Genomic DNA, 25,543 nt, shown 5'->3' with positions numbered 1-25,543 from the left:
GTAGGGATATGCAACAGATGCTAAATTCCACCCTGTAGACATTGCCACACTGTGGACAAAGTGGCTATGCATACTGCAAGGTATCTGCTCCTTACAATCTGCTGTTTGTACAATTTTTGTTTATTGAAGGCATTAATGTAACAAAACCAGCCTGATGATGCCAAACATAACATGATCATCAATGTTGTTGCATTTCACAAAAATGATAGTTAAATATATTTCTCTTAATGGAAAAATGTCATATATTAGTTTTCCTTTTTATCTAATTACTCAAAGAAATGAGATAAGGGAGTGAAATTTGCATGGCCACTATTACTGATATTAATATACAATAAACATGTTTGCTTTTTTCTTTCCACTAGCTAAAATTACCTGCCTAGATTCAATCAGGGTCTTTGCCTTTTACAAACAAACAAGATTTCAAATTATGATCAATACTACTTGCCAGTAGTAAGCTAAACATTCAAAAGAATACAGAAAGCTACTTCTAATCATGATACATTTACATCTTAGGGTATGACAGTACAGGTTGTTTTCCAATAAATTCCATGCACTCTTTGTTAAATTAAAATACTTTGCTCTGATCCTATATATCTGCTTTTTACTTGAACTTATTGCACCAAACAATTTTGTTTGCCTATTTTGCCCGACTTATGCTTTTTGGCTGCATCAGTTGTCTTCACAACTTGAGACTGTGGTTTTTCAATAAATCCATCTTCTGTATAAGTGATCCTTGGTCTTCTTACTTGCTTTGACTTGCTCTTATCTACTGGATTTGCAAATGGGTCTTCCCAAGGCAACTGTGATATTGACTTTGATTGGATACGATGACTATTGCGAGATTTAGAGTCCTTTGGCACAGCTGAGTTTCTGTTCATCATGTGCTCCTTCCGTGCAGATATGTATGTCCCTGAGGAAGATCTCCTTTGACTGCTCCTTGGAGGGGCAGGAAGTGAACTTGGCTTCCATGTTAGACTTTCTAAAGATCTTGACAAAGGTCTCGAGCTTTCACCCTCACTAAAGTAGCTTTTAGACTTAATAAAGTCCTCAGTGTCTATATCATAATACTTAAATTGTCTTACTTTTGTGCGATGTCCTGAACTTCTGGATGTCCTCGAACAATAGTCTGATGCATACCCAGAGACATGCCGTTCTTTTACCTTCGTATGCATACGGTTTTTGTTGAAGTCTCGACTTGCTGAAGATGTTTCTGTGCCATAGTTACTATCCCTTTCAATTGTTCCATAGTTGCTATCTTTAGTAGATTCACTGTCCACAAGAGTTGCTTTTATGAAGTCACAGCTTTTCGCACTGTCAAACGTTTGTACTTTGTATGCTTTGTCAACACTGTCAAATGCCTGCCTAGTCCTGCAAGACATGTCCTGAAGGTTCTCAATCCTGTGGAATCTGCTGTCATATTGAAAACCAACATCATTGCCTCCATGGGTACTGACGCTATCAAACACATCAGTCAAGTATCCTGAAGATGCTAATGCACCAAATGTGGTGTGTGATAGCCTTCCATGAGAGATTCCAATTGGAGCATTTGCAAGGCCCTCTCTCTCTAAATGACCAACCCTGTGATGGGATAGAAGGCAAGAATACCGACCAACACTATCACCATCTGTGCTTGGTTCATATGGAGCAGTAAGTCCTCCTGAAGCAGATGGGGTGCCAGAGGTCACATAATCAGACTCAAGAGTACCCAGATCAGAAGTGCACTCATGGGCATTATAGTGTTTAGTTTCATCCAAATGTGGGTGTGGAGAATATTTCTTATCCTCAGGGTAAATTACTGGCATCCCACGACTGCATTCTGGAGAACAATAAATATCTCCATTCTTCGGTAGAAATGGCTGACCGAGGAGAGGTTTGCGGCAGTTGTAACAACAATAACATTCCTCAGTGGCATGCCAGTGCTGTCCATTGTGTTCCATTTGACTGGCATCTGGATCAATTGGCTTCCCACAGGCATCACAGAATTCAGCATACATTGTCTTAAAACAGTGGCAACAGAATGGGTTTCCATCCTTCATTATGTATCGCATACCTCCGAGAGGGCAGTCACATTCAAAGCAACAGAAATGATTAACATGCCAGCACCTGTCTTCTGCCTCTGTGCATTGCTCAGCAAAGATAATCTAGTGAAACAGTGACAAATACATTAGGAAAGGATACTAAATAATTTAAGTACGAAGGGCAATCAGATAGATGCTTTTGAAAATGGTCCAATTTCACTTTATCACTTACTTGTACAAAGACAACGAGAAGACTGGAAAGGAACAACCTTACATGTATGAATCTTAATTATTGGGAAGAAAAAACCAAATAGTAATTTACAGTGTAAGTGCAGCTGTCAACTTTCAAACCAGGCATAACCTAGTAAAACCCCAGCTAGTGCTCAAACTGTGATCCTAAAATGGTGCATTGACACAACCACAAAGGTTCCTCAAAGCCAAAAATAAACTTACACACCTCATCGCATGCAGCACATCTGGGTCTCAGGGTTTCTGCATGGTGTCTCCCACAGAATATCCTACCATCTTTGAAGCAGTAAATTAGATCCACCAAAAGCTCTTTACATACATAGCAGACAAAGCAATCAGCATGCCAGCTTGTATTCTGACCTGCTCTTGGAGCAAATACTGCCATCGATCCTGGGCAAACACGATCGCCACACTGAAAGAAAAAAAGATACGGTAAAAATAATGGAGTTTATCCTCTTCCTTTGTAAGTCAATGTTTGGTTATCATTTTTGTTCACTGCAGAATATAAGCAATTTCTCTTAACTCATTTCTTTCGTAGATATTCAGAGAAATCTAGGGTTTTAGAACCTTTAGCCAATAGATTTAGCCATTTTAAAATTTTTTTTAGCCTCTGACTAATAGCCAAGCGCAAAGCTTACACGCCAGGGTTCGGGGCAACCTAGGCCCGAGAAAATTTTGACAATTGGGTGCTATTTCCTGCATTCTGGTGAATTTTGAGCTGTAGATGTCTGCCCTTAAGGCATTGAAAATCTGTATAATAAGTATAATAAGATTAAATACAGTAAGTAAAAAACACATAATCTGTTTGCGGCCATGCTGTTTAATGAAAATTTCGCAAACTATCGTAAAACAACGCGCATCAATACAATAAAACAGCAACACTGATTGGCTGGCTTTAGTACATGTGACCTCTCACAGGAAAACGTACACTAACGACTTTCCCGGAAACGGGTTTTTCACACGGCTCCCTCACGGCTTGAAAAGTCGAGTGAACTAGTGGCACTGCACGACCAAACAGGTTCTCAGCAGTCCCACATGAGTGGTCGAAAATTTTACACGGCTTGAAAAAAATTATTTGCACGAGTGGGTCAACATTTTGTTTCTGTTGCTGTGATTTCACGGTTAACTCAAACGGCTCTTAAAAAATTACAGTCGTTTGGACGAAACCTGACCTTAAAAACGAAAAGCGCAAAACTGTGCCAAAACCTTCCGATCTGCAAGAATATGTTTTTACATCTATGGTTTAAGCTATTCGCGGTTCCACAGATTAAAAGACCACTACAAGCAAAACAGACTCTCCCAAAGGATCCACCAAAACAGCAAGTGCTTACCTCACAACACGCTACCACAAGCCATAAACAAAGATGTAAAGAACTTTTTAACAAATTATGTTGAAGAAAATGCTGTCCTCCTTCCCGGAAGAATACCAGGATTTAAAAAAGATGAAATTCGCCTGTTGTCATCGTCCGAGACAAAAATGAACGTGTGGCGCATGTTTAAAAGAACCTGCGAAGAATTGGGAAAACACGCTGTCTGTTACACAACACTTGTGAGGCTGTGGGAGCAATTTCATCCCAACTTTGTTGTTGCTAAACCAATGACCGACCTGTGCCTGATGTGTCAACAGAATACATCTAAGCTCTTGCGATCTGCGAACCTTCCCGACTGGGAAAAGTCGGAGTGTGTTATTGCTCAACAAGAACATTTAACATGTGTTAAAACAGAGAGAGACAACATTTGTTCGGAGTCACATGGTTGCCTACCTGGTTCAAACGAGTGGACTTTTCTAGCAAATGAGTAGGCATTTAATTTTAACCGCTGACTAGGTCGGTCACATGAGTGAGCCAAGCCCCTAGAACGGCTTAAAATTAAAACCTCATGGGTGTCACACGGCTTCCACACAGAATTCCGGTCATACACAGAAAGTCCTTAGTGTATGTTTTCGCATGAGAGGTCACACATGACTATGGATTGAATCAACTAATGCACCAATGAAATGATTATTTTGTCTTAACACCGTAGTTGACAATCTGTTTGTATACATTCAAACAGGAAGCGAAATAACTCGAACCGTCTGCTTACAGTCATTAAGATTTTAACTCTTAATTTATTACTTCTCACCAAAAATTTTAGTCAAATTACATTTTATTGGCCATATTGGAGGACTAGTAGTCATATGCGAATTGGCAAGCCAGCAGAGCGGTCCCTGATATTGACATCTTGGGCAGCCACATCCTTGTAAAGTACCGGTATTCCCTCAGCAGAACCTTTGTCTACTGCCTTCCTAACCTTGGCTGCTCTTGTCACTCAGTTAATTGCATATTTCATTGACTTGTAAACACTGCTGACACAAGCACAAACACAGCTGTGCAGTCAAATTGAGCAGGCTTCTGGCAATTTTGGAACTTTCAGTGATGCATATTTAGTATCTTTCTGGTAAGAAACCCATGCAAGCTTGCACCTTTCTTGTCTTTATAACCCTACTACCTTGACTACTTGAGCACACAGCAACTTATTTGACAAGGTTATCAACAAAAATCACTTTTCACTTAGATATTCTTACCTCCTTACAGCTGTATCCTTCTGAAACCTCAGGGACCTGCTTTACAACGCCTCGATCTAAAGCGTCTCTTTTCCTCAGTGCCACAAAGATTCGCAGTTCTCTTTTTTCCTCATCAGTTAGGCCATTACAAAACCGTGCTTCACTATCATAAGGTGGGAGTTGGACAATGATCTGTTTATTGCGATATCTTTCTCCGTGGCTGTCAATGTATGGAACCTTTTCTTCTGGTAGTGCACTCATGTAGGCATGTACCTAAAATGATGGTTGGTTTGTCACATTATAGCGGTTTTCAATTGAGTGTCGAAAGTAATTAATGAAGTGCTTTCGTTTTGCATTACTTCACTAAGTTATTGGTTATCGCACCACTTTTTCAACCAATCATAAGTGAAACCAAAACCAGTCGTGGCTCACCCGTGCACATTTTCCCGAGCTTTGTATCGGCTACATATGATAACTTCGAGTTCTGATTGGTTTACTGGATTGTCTCCGTCCTTTTTTCTTGGCCAAAGTAATTACTTTGGTTTTGGCTTTACAACACACGATTGAAACTCGCTCTAACCACTTTGTGCCTGGACATTATTGGTTAACTTGTTCACAACATTCCCAATTGAACAATAACTGTCTAGCTTTTAAGAGATTTATTGAGAACTCAAATCGTCACAAATTTCAGTCGCATTCAATGAGCATCTTATCAAAATGTGCTATACGCCTTTGCTGAAATTGTCTGACAACATTGGACACGTTGGAGCATAAAGCACCTCATCTTAGATAAACTGAACAAACACTGATGGTACAATTTACTATGCCCAACCACCCAACAGTTTTTATTTTGGATTGCCAACAGTTTTTCTGGTCATTGTCAGTGATTCCCATACTGCCATAAGCATCTGGTAAGGATAAGACACTACAGCAGAAAAAACAAAAAATACACTTGTGAGGAAGAAATTTCCTGTTTTCAGGCTGCAGGGCTGGAGTCATGGTGAGAGCACTTGCCTCCCACCACTTTGGCCCAGGTTCGATTCCCAGACTCGGCGTCATATGTAGGTCGACTTTGCTGGTTCTCCAATCTGCTCTGAGAGGTCTTTCTCCGGGTACTCCGGCTTTCCCCTCTTCTCAAAAAAAACATTTAATTTCATTTGCCTTACTTTCAATGTTGATTTCAGTTTACAGTGTCCCCAATTAGTGCTCCAGTGTTAGCAGACTAGAGTAGACACTTAAAGTTTCTTTCCTTTTTCTTTTTCACCAACCTGTTCAGCTTTTAATCCAGGTGGAACCCATGCATATTCATCTAAAGCACAACCACTGTCATCATCGCTGGGGAATCCAGAATAGTTTGCATCTCCTAAAAATAAACTCCGTCCTGCCCTAGCATCATCCACAATAATATTATGATCCTCTCTTGGGCACTTACAATGCTGGCAAATTTTCCTGGAGTTTAAAAATCGATATTTCTCCATTAATGTTAACTTAATTTAAGACTAACATTTCAAACATGAAATGGATAGCAAACTTGATATCAAAGACAAAATTAAAGTAAGCAGTAGTATCAAATCAAACTTCTGCTGTTTAAAATTAATCAGAACTAACTACCGGTAATTGGAAGTTACTCTTTCTAACTGCCCTGTTTTACTCCCTTGGTAAAGTTCCGTGCCTTCTGATGAATATTTTGAAGAAATATGCAACTCTTCAGACATGTCTCTCAACAACTTCTGATAATATTTGACATTAGGCACTTAAAAGGTGTCATAAAAATCATTGAATCCTCACGGATTCTCAATATTTTCTCATTTACGTTAAGCTGCATCTTGACTGAGCCCTATTTTTATCCTATTTTCAACTCAAAATTACCCTAATGCACAACATCTAGTGATCAACTGTTAAAGGAAAAATAAATGTACTCAGGTCGAGATAAGTTAACAAGAACAGACTTGTTCAAGAAATATTCCAATTAATTACACCATTTCAAGAATTGAAAATCTTGTCACCTATTGTGTTACTGACGGAGGAGAAATTAGCATTCCAACCAAAAGGATTTAAACTTTCAAAATGTTTAGATCAAAGGGGGAACTCGGGCATCCCAAACCTTCTACATGTAAGTCTTCATTCGAAGATGTTCATTTAACGGTAATCTTCTTCAAGACTTCACACAATGTACTGAATGTAGCCTATCCTTCATAAACTTCTCAGCTGTTGAGGGTGTTGCCTCGTTCTGTACTTACAAGATCTTACAACACTCCTGTCACATTTGGGTAGTTAATTTTCCAAACATAGCAATAGATGTCTAAAACTTAGAAATAATCTTAAATGTTTCTAGTGAGAACAATGTTCTGTAAATGACAGCAACTAAACTAATCCTTTTTCTTCGGAAAAAACTCAATTTTATACTTGATGTTTACTGCTGAGAAGTTAATTGAGAGGACAATATTTAAAATTGAATTTAAATTAAATTTTATAAAAACATCCTACTTTTCACTGCGTGCCAGAAGAACAACAAAAAAAAATGAGAATATGAAGAGAAACGAGGCAACAACAATTAGAAATTAAAAAATATACAAGTCTATATTGAAACCGTGTGTATTCCCAGCATCCAGAAAAAGCAAATGAATATCGTATGGCGCATAGAAACAGTTACCTCTTGAAAAAATCAGCCTGGTGAAAAGTGTGAAAAGCACTTTTTGTGTTTTAATTACAGGCGTTTCTCTTTTAAAATCATGGGGGTCGTCAATATTTTTGTTCGGAAGTTAAAACAAACGTTTTAGATGACATAAATATTTAGAGGAGGATATAAAAGCCAATTTGAGGAAACCTCGTCGACTTAAAACGCAAAACCGATTTTTTTATTATGCATATAATGTAATTGTCGGAGGTTGAGTTGTTGTTTCAATTCTTGTGAGAAAAAAGACCACACAATCGGCTTAAAGAATCGCGAAAGGAAACTTCCTCTAGAGTGGAAAATAGCAGTTAACGAAAAGAGTAATAATAATTATGTTTAAGCTTCAAAGAAAAAAGATTTAAGATAAGGATGATCATTGTCGCAATCGCAACTAAATCTAACTGCTTAATATTTTTTATCACTGTAAGCCACTTTCCCGATCAATGGGAATTTTCAAGAGTAGAAATGAACAGATAACGTCGTATTTTAAAGGATGCTGCGTGTTTAAAGATCACATGTGTTAGATCCCAAACTTACTCTTCCACTCACTTCCGAAATTGTCATTGTTTTCATGTGGTGTTATCGTCCACAAACGCAAATATTAACAATCCGTTTACAACAGCCAATATTTTTATTTCAAGGCGAGTTGGAAAATTAATTGCGTTTTAATGGTGTGCGATAAACAATGTCCTTTGGAAAGAAAGGTTGATATTTTGTATGGTCTATGCAGAAATGAGAACTAAGCCATGTAAATTAAGTTGTCATTTCAAAGGACTAAAATACGGGGGTTTTTCATGGCATCGTCCTCATAAACAATTCGAATAAAGTAATGTCAAAATCGCCAGAATTTGCTACATCGCCTCAGGCGTGTTATACACAAGAGTAAGGGATACATGAAGGATGCCCTTAGGGTCTTGTGCATTTTCAACTTGAATAACCGAGAAAAGACAGATTTCCCACAGTAAATCGCTAGTGTGAGAAAAACGGCCTTGAGTAGAAAGGCAAATGATTAACAATTACGTCAGCCTTAGTCATTTTCCAAATTAAAAAATCAGTTTCTGAAGACTCAAAACAGAAATCAAATTCTTCGTAACTTGATGAAGGGGCGCATTTGTTATCTGTATTTGGGACGGGTGACGTTTTTCGAATCCCTCCTTTGCTCAACGCCTCCTTCGAGGTTACAGTGCTTCGTGTCGCCCTGCTTTTACGCGGGCAATCAAAGGCATTTTTAAGGTATTTTTCGCGGCAACAGAAGTCGATCCGCCGCAAGGTTTTGTCTCGAGCCTACGCACTATCTCAATCAGCAAGTGACAAATGGCAATTCTCAGCAGCGCACGCCAAGCAGTCTCCGGACGAGGATGTATTACAACGAAAACAAGACTGCTGTTCTGCTGTTACGAGATTAGGCGTCATTAAGTGCATACTCGAGTTCACCTCAGCTATTTACACACTGTCGCCGCGAAAAAAAGACACTGCATCGATGTTTCGTGGAATTTCGTGTGGTGATGCCCTGTACGAAAAAATAAAATTTCCACCCGTCTGGTCAGGAACTGACAGCTCTGTCGACCGCGTCACCTTCTTCCGACTTTTGTAAAATTCGAAAAACGGCCGAAGAGCTTTATCCATCCGGTTAAGTGTCTCTGCTAAACACATTTGTTTTGATCGAATTGCCTCTTTACTCAGAACAATTCTTCCGATTCGCATTAATGCTAAGGATGGGTACACCTCTGCGATGGATGAATGACCTAACGATACTAAACAAACAAACTGCGAGTGTCTCAAGGATAGATCCGAGACTATTTTAATTTGCTAAACCCATTTGCTCGCTAATAAACACGGAAATCGATCCGCGCCTTTCGAAACTAACATGTGGTGAAAGAAACTTAAATTGTGAATGTTTGAAAAACTTGGTGCTTTTATGCGAATTACCAAAAGACAAAAAAACAATCGAAGACTGTAAAATTAGCGTAACTATTGTTTCATGTTGAGTCTACTAACAAGAAACACTCGACTGTCATCCCTTGGTTTAAAGGAGTTTAAGAAAGAACATAGCTTCTTACAAAGAACTGAAGATTGATCTTTTTGGCTTGACGCCCTGATACCTCCATTCCGTATCTTAAATACCTATCTAATCTTTTGGACGAAGCCACTGGTAGAAGCCTTCTGCTGGCGTCCCGATTGTCGAATACACAAAATTCCAAAGCACAATATCGCCAATTATCCCAAAGGAGAATGGCTATATACTTTCACCCCGGGACAAACAGGTTGTGATTTATTTTGGAATAATGTGTCGTTTTGCGGCAGCAATACATTCTCGCTGGGAACAAACTAACCCAGTCGATTACGTACCGTGTTCAATTCAAGCCCTGTTGCTTATTTCAGTGAAACTGCCCTTTACTTACCGCCAATAATGGGCTGAAAACCCTGGACATAGCTCGCGGCAGTTGTTGCACGTCTTTGTGTTGTCTTCCTCATGAGCCACCATACTCTGTTAAAATCATAAGCAAAACGCGTTGTCAATTGATGTGATCTTTACCACAGTCCTCAATAGCGAAGAAGACTCTGTTTTATCAGCAGCGTAGATTTTCAAGAATTCTCGCATCCTACCGACAACATTCTCGTCTTTTTCATCATGTTCAGTCAAGATTTTCTCTTACAGTGCAGTGCAGTCAAGTTTTTGTCCAACACGCTTGGGTCGGTAAACGAACCCCTTACTAATCACATCAAGGATCAATGGTTTACAGAGCTCACCGACAAGACAAGGCCAACAAACGTGCACTACGTTACTGAACAGTAAAATCAATATAACCTTTTGAAGCGTGTGATTGACACACCAAGATCGTAATTAAAACGCAGTCCAATCAGATTCGTTGGTGCGCATTCCGCATTGTCAACACACTTCCTAGCAATAGACGCTCTGCTTCGTGAGAACGAGGGAAACATCGTGGGACAAAGAACACTTGAGTCCCCCCGGGGAGGAAATTCCTGTCCACAAGTTTGACCTGCTGAATTCATTTACCAGTCTGGCCAGGGAAACACAACAGTGAAAGCATCAGAAAGAAGAAATAAATTTAATATGCGTAAGAAGACAATGCTAAGGGTTGAGCCAATCGTAGGCGTGAATTCATTATCATTAGTTAACACTCGAGAAAACAAATGATACAAAACCCCTGTTGAAAAAGATTTGTAATGAGTTACGTTTGTATACAGAAGACAAACAAGTTCGATAAATTTTTGCATTCCTAAAAATATGCAAGTGCGCGTGGTTAAGTCGACAATGAAACTCCCGCTGTTTTGATGATAGCGACAAAGTAATGCACTTGTGAGCAGAAACATCCAAGACTGAGAGGGGATGGTTAATGTCGCACTAAAATTAAGAACTCCTTTGTATATTTTACGTCGGATCCCTTTGCCGATGTTGTGTGCACTGTTATGTTGCCTGATTTATCCAAACAAGCGTATCAGCAGGGAACAGGTGAGAGAGGCGTTTAAGGAATCTACCGAAATCATGCGATAAATGAGAGAGTCCGTTGCCTAGTGAGATACTAGTGCAAGGTAAGAATGCACTTTAATGGCGAGTGACCTCAACGACATTTATTTCATACTTGCAGCATCGATGAAAAAGTAACTCTGAAGTGCATTGGCGATCAAATGGTGAATGTGTAGGCCTGTCTGTTAAGATTCTATGCGCATGAAACTGTACGAAATGTATAATGTGAAATCGGGTCTCGTGGACGGGATTGCTCTTCATCAAAAACGAAAACTTCAATCTTTTCCCAATTTGCGTCCACCCGGCTTGAGCTCGATTTGCCACATCGAGAAACCGATGTTAAGTGAATTGTAAGCGAGAATTACTGTGCTGGTATTCCATGGTCAATTACTTGTGCGATTCAAGTCTTGTACATCTCGTAGCCGAAACAAAGGCAACAGCACATGACTGCTAAGTTGATCGTTTTTGTCTAAAGGATCGGGCAAGGTCAGACGACAGTTGCACGTCTGTTGTGACAAGCACTTCAATGACAAAAAAGTATAAATAAGAACCTCTTTCTGGGACGTGATTGCTGCTTAGAGATTCAGGAAATTGGAAATCGTAGTTGGTCACTGTAAGGGGGTCTGTGTATCTCGACTTGTCAGTTATCGTCAGTATCGTCTCACCTTGGGTTCGGTTTTCAGCAGCCATGGACTCTTTGTTTGTCAAAGTTGATTTTTGCCGGCGCCCACAAAATTGATATCTCATCAAAGAGGTGTATGTTTTTCTCCCAGGATTAAGGGAACAACATTGCTTATTTCAGAAGTAAATAATTTTGTTGGGAAATAAGCCAGTGAAGATGAGTGTTTGAAGCACGCGCAACAGTCGTTACTATCTTCAATTTTTAGAAGCCATTTTTGGTGATAACGATACCCCAGTTTTGATCAAATATGCAAGTTGATTTGCTTGTTTCAGAACTCACCCATAAAACATATCCTCTGTGATTCGATTCGGAAAAAAAAACGAACTCGAAATCAATGGATGCGATAAATGCCCGGTAAAAGAAAAGAAACCTAGAACCACAGTGGTTGTTCCTTAAACGGAGAGGATGCAATCGGTCATTACCCCGGCTTTGGGGTATATAGTTGTTCCTTTCAAGCTGATCCAAAGCTCCTTGACTCGCAAAACCCGTAGAAGGCTTAGAGCTTTTCTCAATGCCAACGAAGTCCTGTTCATGCGCCCATTTTGTGTCTCAATTCGATGTACCTATTTGTTTAACCGCTCCCGGTCCTCCCGATTAGTAGTCAAGTGGCGTAAAGCGCCTTCACGTCAGAGAATTCGATGTAGGGAGTGACGAGTTTGGTAATTGGAGCAGATAAGGGAAAACCACTGCTAAATATAGTGAAATCCTAAGATCTGGCACATTTGATGTTAATTTGGCATCAGTATGGTTTAATGAAGACAGCACGCCGACAAAGGAAATTGTTTTTTCCGGATACTCTCATCTAAGACCAATAAGGAGTGTCTTGTTTAATGCAAAAGTCTAGTGACATCTTTTTCCCCAATGAACCCCAACCTTAAAATACAACCAACTGCGTTGTTATACCAGTTCAATTAAATTGTAAAAGGTTGTGTGCCATCTGTCTCCTTGGGGTTAACCGTTAGCCTTAAAATGGCCGAGCTATAGAAGATGAGTCTCCCCAGTATAGCTCACTGGTAGAGCCATACGAACTTGTATTCAGAATGCGTGATGTGTTGGCCACACCGGGTGGGTGTTATGGTGAGTGCTAAACACACCCGCCTGGTATGTTAGCTACGCCATGGTGATGAGGCCCAGCAAGGCCGAAACAGCTGTCCATGGCTGGTAATTTACCGGGTGAAATGGTTGTGCGCATGCATGGTGTGTTGGCCACACCGGGTTGGTGTTAGCGTGTGTCACCTTGCTTTTATTGTTGTTATGGTGAGTCACCTTGCTTTTTTTGTTTAGTAATGAGAAGGTCGTCATTTTAGGGCAAGAGGCCACTATGAAATCAACAATAATTTAACTTTCTACATATTAGTGGCTGTGAACTCCGAAGATTAAAAAGAAGTATTTTGCACTATAAGAGATTCCAGTATTGTCAGTATTATTCTTGTGCCATCCATACCATTAGAGGTATTATGCAGTTATCTATTATGAGATGTTCGTGAAAACAATATTCTAATATATTATAATGATTAACTGAAACGGAAAAGCTGATCATCTTGTACAATGTTAAAGCTTCATTGAAGCCAAAAGCACGTCACCAGGTCAAGCTTAAGGACACCACGTGTACGCATGTGCCAGTGTAACTATTCGAACGACCGTAGCCAATCAGATTATACGGCAAGGCCAAATATAATGCAACTCGGTCCATGCCTTTTACAGTGCTGGTTCACTATCGTCGGATTATCTAGTAATTTCATTGGATCCTTCGTTTTCGTTGAGAGTCCTTTTGTAATGAACTTTGAGGAAGCAGAGCCTTTAATTGGCGAACTCCGAAAGAACCGAAAAGGTTCTAAGTAATGAAAACTTGATGCTAGCTGGTTTGCCGTGTTTAATGTGTTTTCGATGCCGTGATCGCATCCCAGTGGGATGGAATAGCTTTTAGATTACTGCGTTGTGAGTCTTGTGATTGCTTGCCATAAGATGCGTGAGTTGCAACCATAAGTTGGCTCAACCACAGGTGTTTTTTTCTTTTTCTTCACTTTACGACGAAACCGACAAATGAAAACTGAACCGCACCGATTAAGAATATTTGGCAAGCAAGCCAGTTGTTTGGAGTCTGACGAATGTGTGGATTATATTCAAAAACCTGCACTGAATATGGGTCTATCACGATCTATTCCCCCTTATTCTTACCAATATACCGGTCGACGGCTATAGCTCTCTATAATCAAAACTAACCAACAACTTACATTTTCTACTCGGCAATCTTTCCTGTGTTTCCGCATCGGACAGAGTAAATCGAATCAATGGTACGCCAGTCTACTCACCAAGGCTTTCAACGACGAGCAAGTAAATCATGACTCTCTCGTTAAAAATTAATGATTAAAATGAAACTCAAGCGATATTACACAAAAGAAGCTGGAGGATACACCTGCTGTAATGGGATACTAAGGAGTCACATAGTCTCTGTTTTGAAAGTAATCGATCTCTGGTCTTAATTTCGTTCTTTCAGCCTTCATCTTTTAAATGAAAACAAGGCCTTAATCAAAATGAAAAGGAACTGAATAGCCGTGTTGTAGGACTGATTCGCATCATCACATTTCCTCTCTAGACTCTATGCACCCTTGCTTGATATGCTTTAATATTTGGAGGCTTTTATTTCGTGGGGGTTGAAGTCGAAAGATGTAATTTGGAAGCGCAGATGTGCCCGCATACTTTTAAATTGAGACTTTCTAGCAAGTACTTTAATGAGTTGATGCATTTTCAATTTTACTTCCACGTATCTTACTGATCGTGTTCTCATTTTGCAGCTTTTTACTAACTCTTGGGGAAAGGTAAATGAAAAAGGCAGATGTGAAACGTGACGAATGTTAATGAGTTTTTCATCAAGTACCTTGTCGATTCTTTGCCACTTCCAGTTTTCCTCACACTTCCCGGTGTTGATTTAGGGCGATCTTTTTACATTCTGTGATCCACATTAGTATGAAACCGTTTTTGAGCGATAAAGACGGCTTTGATAGATTGTGCTTTACCATTTCTTCGCAATTTACAATAAGAAGTTTGAAAGATATGTCCATTTTTTAACAAATATCTTGTGGGCGGCTTTTTGTTACTTTTGACACCATAAAAATGAGCTGGCGGCCTGTAAATTTTCCATTCAGCGTCTGTGATCGGGAGCGAATGGCCCCATCAAAGTGCACTTTAGCTTTCGTGCTCCCATATCTTGTTTCAGTTTATCTCTTTGATCGTGCTCTCATATCGTGTTTCATTGTGTGTCACTTTTCGGGTGAATACCAAATTGCTCTTATCCGGAGAAATTTTTGCCTATGAACGTTCTTCATGCAGAGGAATGAACAACGAAATACGAAGGCTGCTTAAGAATAGCGCTCACATGCTTTACATGGGTAGAAAATAGCATTTAACATTATCCTCCAATACTTATAGTTAATTTTTTCGAAAACAGTCAATGGAAATTGCTAATCTATTTAATTAAGCCAAGCAGTTTTCTGGCTCAAATGTCACGCCACCACAATTAGCATTGTTCTAGTTATTTGTGTGACATAGAAACTTTGAACATTTAGGGAAGGGCTGTTTTGAATTAATTGCGAATAATGATCGTTTAGTGGTTGTAATGAAGCTCAAGTGAACTATAATTAGAAGTTTTAGAACCTTAACAGGAGGGAACAAAAGCATGTTATGAATTAAGAATTTATTAACAACTTTTGGATTACAGCTTATTGAGGTCTACTGAGGTTCAGGTGCCTTGATGTTGAAGACCTCGTCCCAATTTACAAATGCCTTCTATATACATTCTACTCAGTCCTCCATGCTTTTTCTTCACCTAAAATTCAGTCATCGTCGGCGGCTTTTTTGCCTGTGTACATGCATTTTTAAAAACAATTTCACGCTCACTTAGCCCATCAAACAATACACACGAAAATTAGCATGGCTAAGTAGATAAGACTGGGGTGTTGTTTATCGGCTTCAGTCTTAAATAACCCGGTTCCTGACTATCTGCATCGCGCCAAAGTGAGCTTTCTCCCAGATAAATGTACCGGTTCTCTTTTCTTTTTTCCATTTATGATCTCATTAAGATTCCATCATAAGATTTTTCAGAAGCAGTTTCCACCATTTTCATCTTCTTTGTATTCTTTGAATGTATAATCTTAGGCATAAATGGAGGATCGGCTCTCACTTTGCCTCACTTACCAAGTGAACGACTGGGCATGTCCTTTAAATAGCCTATATCTTTGCCTATCAGGTGTTTTAATAAACCGCTAAAAGTGCGAATTACCGAGGTAGAACTTCAATATTTTGTATACATTGATTTATCGATCAATTTAACATCTGTGCTTTGAAGATATGCTAATCACCAGAGAAATTTATTAAAGAAGCGTCTTGATTTCCGATACGCAGTCGTGGCCCAACCCCGGTTCTAGAAGTCCGTTGATAAGTATACAATAAACTAAGTCCGTGTGCGTGCTGATAACACAGAATTAAAAAAATACGCCCGACATCCAGGGTATCTGAGACCATAGTTAATAGATGTAAGCTGGTTATGAAACTCGACAAGTTTCTTTGTTTCATGTTTTTGTTTGCTTTTTTGGCCTTGACCCTGCACAAAACCCAATCAACAGCTTCGACTAATTTTTTCGAAATTAACTTGCGAACCAAAAACAAAAGATTGTGCAGAGTCACGGTCGGTTCAACATCTAATTGCCACTGTATTGTTCCTCCTTTTGAAATTCTCAGGGTTTCATAACCAGTCCCTAGATTAACTATGCTGAGACCAGTGATATTTGGGTTTTAAGAACCACGGCTATTGTAAGACAATTTAAAAGGCCCTTCCTACATTGGGGCGAAACAGCCGGAACGCAACAGTATCCTGTTTTATTTCGATGGCTACTAGTAGACATATGCGCTGGAAAAAATCCTTACAACCGTATCGCTTCTAAATCATACAAGTGGCCTTAAAACCCCTGTATTAATTTCAATTTTGCCGTAGGCCCTTTCAGTGGACAACAGAAAGGTGAGAGAGTGAGAGTGAGGCGGAGTCTTTCATGCTGCTGAACTCACACTTTTCAGCAGCTTTTGGCTTTTGGCGCGTTATCAAAGAAGTATTGCTAAAAGTAAGGCTTTCTCAGTTGAAGCTCTTAGTATGATGATTCTGGTCGTCTCCGAGACAATATTCAGTCACGCGTCTCAAGCGCAAAATTGGGACGCATGCAGCAAGTCTCGAGAAAAGAGTTCGCACTGCAGTATCTATCAAACTACTTGAAGCGCGAAATTCTTGTTATGGATGTTTCTTTACAAATTTAACTTGTCGACCGGCATCGTTAAGTTGAAAGAGCATCGAAGTCGAGGGTTCGACTTCGCCGGGTCGGACCATCACTCGTGATCCTTGAGGGGAAACTATTTCCTTCGTAATCACATCTGCAAAGAGGTCCGTACTCTCCTCGGATAAGGACTTTAAATCGTAAGCCCCGTTTCACAACCTTATGCGGGACACATCGTTCTCTAAGAGTAGGACACGGAGTTGCTGACTGATTTGTGACCTGGACCGTCAAAGTTAGCATTACCGGGATTGTATTTTAAATTGCGCCTCCACACAAAACCAGTGAAAACAAATAAACTTTTTAATAAAGAGGCAGAAGTGAATTCCTCAATGTCCTCAGTGCATGAATTGACTCTCAAGCTATAGCAGAGTTAGTACATGCTATCTGCCACGTCTTATTTCTGCCCAATCTAGTTTTGTGGGGTTTCTTTCACACCATTGTGGAGTAGGAAGAAATAAGGTGAATTATTTGACTTTTAAGTTCCCAGTTTTGTCAAAAAGTTAATTGCCGATTTGTAGGAGAAGAGACAAGAATACTATTCACTCAAAATAGTCGGCCATTTCTGACCACTGTGACGTAAACAGCAGTACACTTTGTTTGCAGGCAGAGAAGTGGCCGGGGTATCTTGAATTTCATCCCAGAAAAAAAAGAAGTTGGAGTTGAGTTATCTTAAGACATGACACCGCGTACCGCGTACCGCGTACCGGACTGTCACGCGGGAGGACGCGCGTTCAACACCGGCCGAACCAACACTCAGGGTTTTTAAATAACTGAGGAGAAAGTGCTGCCTTTGCAACTACATCAGCAAATGGTTAGACTTTTCAAGTCTTCTCGGATAAGGACGATAAGCCGGAGGTTCCTTCTCACAACCCTTCAATGTTAATAATCCTGTGGGACGTAAAAGAACCCACACACTTGTCGCTAAGAGTAGGGCACGTAGTTCCCGGTGTTGTGGTCTGTCTTCTGTTGTGTATCATGGTTGGGAGGGTAAAAAAGGGGCCACAGTAATTGGCGCAAGCTGTTGTGGCGCTCTGCCACCTTGACTGGCAAAGTTAATAAATAAAATAAAAATTAAGCTAAACGGGATTGAAAAGTTGCTCTCTTTGGTTTGATTTTTTGGTTCTCGCCCGGAGTGATGAGCAGTATTTCTCAATCCAAATGCTAATGTTGCATTCACTTGTGGAAAAAAGCTTCAAGTGTCAGCTTTTATCCTCGTGGAATGTCTTAATTGAACTACCGTAAATCGACAATATTCAAAGCATAAGATTTATGTAATTTTTATGCAGCTGTAAAGGACTGAGCAACTCAACCCGTACAGCGATGTGGACCGTTGGCATCACGTTCTATGCTAAGCCAGAAACTGCATACACAAGCTTCTATCCAAATGCACGTGAATACCGATATCGACATATTTGAAATTTCAAGTACGCCTATATGTCGTCAGCGACAGCAATCATCGGCGGTTTGGAGACGCATTAGCGAGTGAATCATAACGTATTTTAATCGTTTAAGTCCTTGGTAAGACACTTAAATAATATGCACGTTCTTTTTAGGCCTTTTAACAGATATAACAACACAAAAATGAATAACAGAAAAGAAATCGCTTGAATTAATCTATTTTTAATTTTACCCTTAAGCTCAATCTCCTTAATTTTGGCATTACACGTTGACGGCTATTGGAGGAAGCTTAAACTCCAATTTTTGACGTTTGTTCAGCCGAGGCTTATTATCTGAATCGTTTTGTAAAATCCAATCACCATGAAACGTTCCGAACAAGGAACTTTTTCAGCGGATGCGTCAATCATACGAAACATTTTTTTTCCCTTCCGAAATTCTGCAAACGGAATTAACCTAACCAAAACTTCAAAACGTACGGGAAGAGCGATTGCTTTGCTCGTGAAATGTTATTGCTTAGCATCTTTCTCGTTAACCTCACATTTCTAAAGTTCCTCAATTTGTTGATCTGCGACGTCGGGCAATAATTGCTGTACACGCACCATGGGGGGCCATATCTTCAGCCGTATTTTACACCCACTAGGTGTCCATAATGGAAAATAGACTGTTAAGATCCTATCAATGAATTGGGGTTTTTGTGGCTAATTTTGTTCCCCATGAATGCCATATCGAGAACACGTAGTAAGGCTAACTCAAATAAGACTTGTCGACGTAGGCACTTACTTGAGTGCCACCCTATTACTAATGTATATTGGTCTAGGATGAACGGTTCATCGGTTTAATAACGAGATTTCATTGTCTTTCAATAGCTCCATTTGAGTTTTACACTACTCGCGCGAAAAACGATAACTGACTCCGTCCATTGATTATGGCAATTATTTCACGCTACAATGTATTAGTTTTATTCAAATTTCGTGGTTTTTCAAGCCAGCGTTTTTTAATACAGTTAGTCTTATTCAAAACACGAGATTTCCTTTGTTGCGATTTTATAAACCATCAGTTTTTATTTGAATGAATTGGCGATGAGGGTGTACTTTGCCGAAATTTCGAAGGAGTCCTTTCGTAGGCAGCGTTGCATAGTTGAAATTATACAGTAATTACTACCGTCTCTTTCTTTTACAACTCGCGAATAAAAACAAATGATACGTTCGATCACAATACATACGTGAATTGCAAGTACATTTCTCCTTCTTTCATGATCGAATCCTTTTATTGACCCATGAAGACAAAGAATATTCCAATTGCGTCAAGTTGCCTCGAGCGCACTTTTGTCGCTATGGCAGATGCTACAAGAAGAGGCACGAAACTAAAAATTTACCGTTTGCCTTCTATATAACGCATTTTGAGTTTTAGAAAGCAATTTCCTCTGGCTGTCTTTTTGTAAAAATAACACGAGGGCAGTAAATTTATGAAAATGTACTCACACTAGCAGTTTAACCAAATCCAGGTCATTTCGAGACTTAGTATGTTCAACTGATATCGATGACTTAAGAGTTGCACTTGTGTACACTGCGTCAGAACTTTCTTAACCCAGTAATATGAAATGCATGCTCATCGGATTAGTAGTTCTCTTACCTTCGTATTCCAATCACCAAACTCTTAAGAAAGCCCTTTGTTAGATGGAGGCTTTGTAAAGAAACCCGTGACCTCCTTTCTCTCCTTTTTGTACGCTGCGTTTCTGACTAAGGGCTTCACTGGATAATACAAGAAAATTAATCTATTGAGGAGTGATTATTTGCATAATCATCGATGTGGGTATGGTTTTGAAGAAGCTATTAATCTCACAGACAAGTTGATCAATCAGCGCGATATTACTTGTATGAATAGTAGCCAGGAAGTATATTTACATAAAATAATGCGTCTATTCTGTGCTTCATTGATCACCAATAAAAGACTTGTTCAGTTTCCGAAAAAGAAGAGAAAACAAATTTACACTATCGGTATAAGGAATAGAAATCGGCAAAACCCAACTCAAGACGTGCACTGATGATGGCCTCTCACTCAAATTATCAATGAAATTTATTAACAACGATTTAGTTGAGATCGTACAATATTGTTTGGATTCTTACTGAAGCGTGCTTTGGCTGGCTAAAATAGTTACGCCGCTGTTGGGACTGAATCAAGCTGAACAGCAACTTTCGTGCATACGCAACTTTCATGTATTTTGTACTTCATCGTTCGGCTATAAATCCATGGGTTCTTCGTTATCTTATTTGATGACAGCCAGATATGCTTCAAAAACTCAGTTTATTTGTGAAACGTTTTGATTGAAATCACTTTTAATCGCTGTTGACGGAGTGCAGAATTCTGGGCACGCTATTCTAGACCCTAATTTAAACCTTGAAAAAAATACTCTCGTTTACGGCGTTTGATTGGTCCGTTCAAGTGTATATCGCGTCCAACGCTTTCTTGTGGCCAATTTTCGACATTCTTGACATGTTAATTGAACCACATACATCACTGATAGTTAAGCTTGTTAGCTCATCGATATTTCCCTTGGCTTCCACTTAACTAATTTGTATTCGAATAGCATTTCCTTTGAGTTTATTGTGTAAAATCAAGGCCAACTGAGATTCACATCGTCGGATTTGTTGATGATTTCATTCTTGCACAATTTAATCTTGGTTCAGTTTAAAATTAAAGTGAGAAATTTGAAAAAAAATAGAATAAGCTGATAAATTAAGTATGTCAACCACAAGAGCGAAGGAGACGAGAGGTTGTGTCTGCCAGACGTTTGGCGGGTGTGATGTTTGCAAGTTTTGCGATTCTTGCATGCAAACATTTCCTCAACGCAGCTACAGCACCAATATCAAAGCCAGCCTTAAACTCCGTCTTTACCCAAAACGGAAATCGCTCCTCCTTGGTTCACAAGTAAACCATGCCGATATCGTTTCGAGAGGGCGTTAAATTTAGCACGGGAAACAGGGAGAACTGAAATTGTCGAAATAACTTATTCTGCAACAGGGGAACTAGCTTTTTCCTGGGTTTCTTACATTTCAGTGCATTGGTTATTGTTGTTGTCAGTCTAAGCGCTCAGCACCGTTTTTTTCAGAGATTAAGTTAGACAATAGCACGAAAAAGACATAAGGTCTTCTTTGAAGAGCACACTCTTTTTTTTCTCGTCAATCTCAAGACTCAATATAGAAAGTACAATACGGACTTCCGTTGAAAATCCTTCACAAACATTCTACACAATATCTGCCCGATTGCAAAACTGAATTATTCCCCAGCAGTTATGTGATAGGTCAAATAAGCTCAAACTTTTAAAGAAGTTGATAATGAATCGGAAAGGTGGGGCCACTAATACGGAAGAGAACTAAACCCACTTTTCAATACAGTTGTAAAAACACGAAAAATAATTGTGGACTTCACAGCTATAGATTGGCCCCATGAACAAAAAAAATGTCGTTAATCATAATCTATTGTTTTAAACAATACTTGTATCATCTGTGGTATTTTACAGGCATTAATTCAGGAAAATCGTGCACAACATGTCCGGTTAATTTTAGAAGATGAAATCTTAGCGATATTTGACCATGCTGCATAAACATATGAGAAATGAAGGCAAAGAACTTCCTGTATAGTCAATTGCAAATCGTTAATAGTGGAAAGAAAAAACCCTGACATGCCATAAGATATTTCCGGCCTACTTTTACGCCTTATTGTCTTAGCACCTAAAATATCAACACCTTTACAACTAGGATTTACAGGTTTTTGCGCGGCTTAGATAAAATTAATTGATACCCCGCAACTTAGTTGGGAGCAGGTCAATTTGTTGGGCTCATGTGTTCCCGTGAAAAGATTCAACGTGAATCAACTGAGTGGCTTCATAGCTCAGTTGGTAGACCATTATACCGGAGCATTACGCCGGAATTGCACCGCGCACCGGTGGCTCAGTTGGTTGAGCACCGGGCTGTCACGCGGGAGGTCGCGAGTTTAATTCCGGCCGGACCAACACTCAGGGTCTTTAAATAACTGAGGAGAAAGTGCTACCTTCGTAACTACATCTGCAAATGGTTAGACTTTCAAATCTTCTCGGATAAGGACGATAAGCCGGAGGTCCCGTCTCACAACCCTTCAATGTCAATAATCCTGTGGGGCGTAAAAGAACCCACACATTTAGCGCTAAGAGTAGGACACGTAGTTCCCGGTTTGTCTTCTGTTGTGTATCATGGTTGGGAGGATAAAAAAAGGGGCCACAGTAATTGGCGTAAGCTGTTGTGGCGCTCTGCCAGCTTGACTGGCAAAGTTAATTAAAAAAACAAAAAGTCCTCTGTTCGAATCTCTTTGAATTCACTTGAATTTTTCAGGTGTCTATGAAAGTGCGAGGATCACTTTTACCTTGCGTAAATATACTCTGTTCGTGGCTCTCCCAGGGCGCTTTGAATGCAGCTTTATGCAGACCCTAGGGTTTGAAAAAGTGCATACTCTTGTGATCATTACTGTTCAGGAGTGATTCACGTTAATCCACGACCAGCTTTGACAACAGAAGAGGATCAATGGCTTAACTTTTGAAAGTAACAGGTGGTGGAAAAAATTGCCCGAGGTCAAGTGGAATTAACGCGACCCCTCGCGTAGAATTCCTTCCCAGCCTCAAACTCAGGCTCTGTCTCTTCTCTCGCCTTGTCGTCGAGAGAGACAACAAGGGAAGAGAAGAGAGAGAGAGTCTGGGTTCGAGGTTGATTCCTTCCTTGCAGATGCCTTGCAAATACGTTTAAGTTTACGGACGGCAGAAAATGTCATGGAATAACCAGGAACCCGCGGGTTCCATCTCGAGACCACGAAAAGAGGGAAAGCGCGCTGTACTGTGTCATCGTAGCGACCATGCATAGAAAGAAGAAAGAGTTGCGAAACGGCATCTCGTGCCCGCTTTTGCCTTGTAGACTTCGGCATCGAGTTGCTTCATTTAAGGAACAGGAAGCTGTTTCCAATTTCTCTGGGCCCGTAAATCCGACTGCAACATTGGCGACTCTGTACCCTACAGTGGGTGGGTTTTTGTAACGTGCAACAGTGTTCTGTGTGAGACAGGGACCACGGTTTATCGTCCTTATACGAGTAGCATTTTAAACCTAGGCCGATAACATCCATTCCAAAATATATTTCAATATATTGAGCTTCAGTATGTTTAGCTTTCGCCACGGAAGTCATCCGTCGCCCTTCAGGGAGAAGACGAAATGAAACGTTCAGCTTCCGTGTGAAATTAAAGGGCTAATCCAACGTCATGCAAGACAATATGTCTCAAGCATAGTAATGGCAAACCTCAAAACCACCCCGTTTGTAATTTTATTCATGTTCTCTCTCTTTCGTGCGCAGTTGCGGAGTCCATGCAAATGCTATTTGTCTTCGCTCTTTTGCATTTAATTTATTTTTCTTCTTTGTTTGGACACTCTTTTTTTCAATAAGGTCTAATTTGGGAGCTGAGACGGAACGTCCTCATTTTGTTTAGCGGTTTGAACCTGAAAACGCACTGAAGATTGTCTTAATTTTGCATGCGGGTGTGATAAGGAAACCAATGACAGTCGAGTAATGCCGAAAACAAGATGTTCGTCAGGGAACAAGAGGTCACTTTTCATTCATGAGCCAAGTAGCAAAAAAGGGCGGATTCGTACCACGCAAGGTGGCAAAAGCTGCCATACATCAAATTAAAGCTTATCATGAGTAGATTCCAAAAGTATACGATAGCAAGGTTGTTGTGGTAGCTTAAGACTGTCACTTGACTCCAAAGGCAACACACCCTGCATAATTAGGAAAAGTATACATTTTTGCCCTTGAATTTATCTCGTAGTAACACATTCTTTTTAATGCTTTTACCAGGGAATGGCATATCAACAGTATGACATCTGTGCAAGGGTTAAGGTGGCTGAACACAGTTTTTCTCAAAAGCCTTGATCCTTTGGTCGCCAAAAATGGTAGCAAGCAAGATAACAACACGAACTTCGGTTTTTCGATAGTTAAGCTAACAGGCGTTTAAAATCGGTTTTGTTTATTTGCAGAAAATCTGGTCGTTAGATTTTCTTTATAATTTGCATGCAACAAGCTTGTAACGATGCTCACAAGTTAATTCTGTTTTAATAATAAATTGACAGAGATCTTTAATTTTCCCTTGTTGAAGGTTCACTAGAATATCTAGAATTGCCTCTGTTAAAGTTCAATTTTTTTTCAATACTCCAGTTACTTATTTCCTAAAGTATTTTCGTTCGAGATTTCGTTAAATTCTCACGAGTGGTTCTCGAGAAATAGGCGTATTTCCGAGAAAGCTTTACCTCATTCAATTGCATTTTTTAACTTACTACCCAAGCGCTGAATTCAATTGGGTTCTTTCGATAACAAAAAAAAACAAAAAAAAAAAAAACGGCGAATTGCGGAGTTCTTTGCACGGTTACCTTTTCTTACATACATTTCTCATAAAGGACTAAAACCATCAAAACACTTTGTTCAATTATGAGGAAAAATAGTACAGACAGCAGTAGATTTGAGCAATACTTTTGCAATGATTGCAAGAAAATAAACATGGCTTCGATACAGCAATCATTTTATTTACTCAATGCTTCCGCTATCTGTATTATTTTTCCTCATAATTGAACAAAGTGTTTGTCTTTTATGAGAAATTTATGTTAGAAAAGGTAACGATGCAAAGAACTCCTCTTTTGGCAGATTTTTCTTTGTCGAATTGAACCCTGTTAAATGTAGCGCATGCGTAGTAAGTTAGAAAATTGCGATTGAATGCGATTAAAATTGTGATCTAGGCACCTAAGAAGAAATTTTACACACAATAAATCGTTCTATAGCCACAAAACAATTTTTTTTCGAGCATCACAGTGCAGATTACGCAACTCAAGGTCACGTTACAGCATAAAGCTCCCAGGACAACGACCATAGCAAGACTGCTCAAGCGAAGCTCCTTATATGCTGTTTTCATATTCTGTTTATGAATTAAACATACAAGCGCAATTTATATCACGTAACTGGCGACAACTAGAGCAAAAATGAAAGAAAAGCTGTTGTTCTTAAAATTATTTCTTTGTACCACAGGGTTTTTCACTCACACTGAGAATTATACTAAAGGCGGGCTCTTTAGGTCGATGAATTAGCCAGCTGTGCATTTTAAAGTT

General features: G+C 39.6%; 1 protein-coding gene and 1 long non-coding RNA gene across 8 annotated transcripts in view; one reads left to right on the top strand and one right to left on the bottom strand.

Annotated features, from left to right (window-relative positions):
• The window catches only part of LOC138016956 (uncharacterized), a 28,675-nt gene that overhangs the window by 1,908 nt on the left and 1,224 nt on the right, over positions 1-25,543 (top strand). The window contains exons 3-4 of one of the 4 annotated variants that reach the window (XR_011125902.1): positions 1-80; positions 24,246-25,509. This is a non-coding gene — a long non-coding RNA (uncharacterized lncRNA). Of the gene's footprint in view, positions 1,350-10,594; positions 11,039-24,245; positions 25,510-25,543 lie in introns of those variants that run through there. The other 3 variants (XR_011125904.1, XR_011125903.1, XR_011125901.1) reach the window with 3 other exon arrangements.
• On the bottom strand, positions 188-20,158 carry LOC138016954 (prickle planar cell polarity protein 3-B-like). 4 transcript variants are annotated; one of them, XM_068864143.1, is made up of 6 exons: positions 20,007-20,158; positions 9,886-9,971; positions 6,078-6,258; positions 4,831-5,082; positions 2,476-2,679; positions 188-2,141 (listed from the first exon to the last, which is right to left on the bottom strand). In XM_068864143.1, exons 2-6 carry the CDS (start codon positions 9,966-9,968, stop codon positions 612-614), a joined length of 2,250 nt encoding a protein of 749 aa, XP_068720244.1. In that variant the 5' UTR covers positions 9,969-9,971; positions 20,007-20,158; the 3' UTR covers positions 188-611. The 4 variants fall into 4 exon arrangements, with proteins under 4 accessions (XP_068720244.1, XP_068720241.1, XP_068720242.1 ...); XM_068864140.1 differs by lacking the exon at positions 20,007-20,158 and adding an exon at positions 13,890-13,968; XM_068864141.1 differs by lacking the exon at positions 20,007-20,158 and adding an exon at positions 10,091-10,273.

The sequence above is a fragment of the Montipora capricornis genome, chromosome 9 (assembly GCF_036669925.1).
Source record: "Montipora capricornis isolate CH-2021 chromosome 9, ASM3666992v2, whole genome shotgun sequence".
Classification (NCBI taxonomy): Eukaryota; Metazoa; Cnidaria; class Anthozoa; order Scleractinia; family Acroporidae; genus Montipora; species Montipora capricornis.
Note: the sequence above shows the minus strand (reverse complement) of the source record. Positions and strands in the feature narration are given on the sequence as shown.

Coding starts and splice junctions, on each gene's coding strand:
- LOC138016954 (XM_068864140.1), bottom strand. CDS start 13,925: ATGCGGAAACACAGGAAAGATTGCCGAGTAGAAAAT. Junction 6,259..9,885: donor TTTTCAGCCCATTATTGGCG/GTAAGTAAAGGG, acceptor TTTAAACTCCAG/GAAAATTTGCCAGCATTGTA. Junction 5,083..6,077: donor CTGGATTAAAAGCTGAACAG/GTTGGTGAAAAA, acceptor CCATCATTTTAG/GTACATGCCTACATGAGTGC.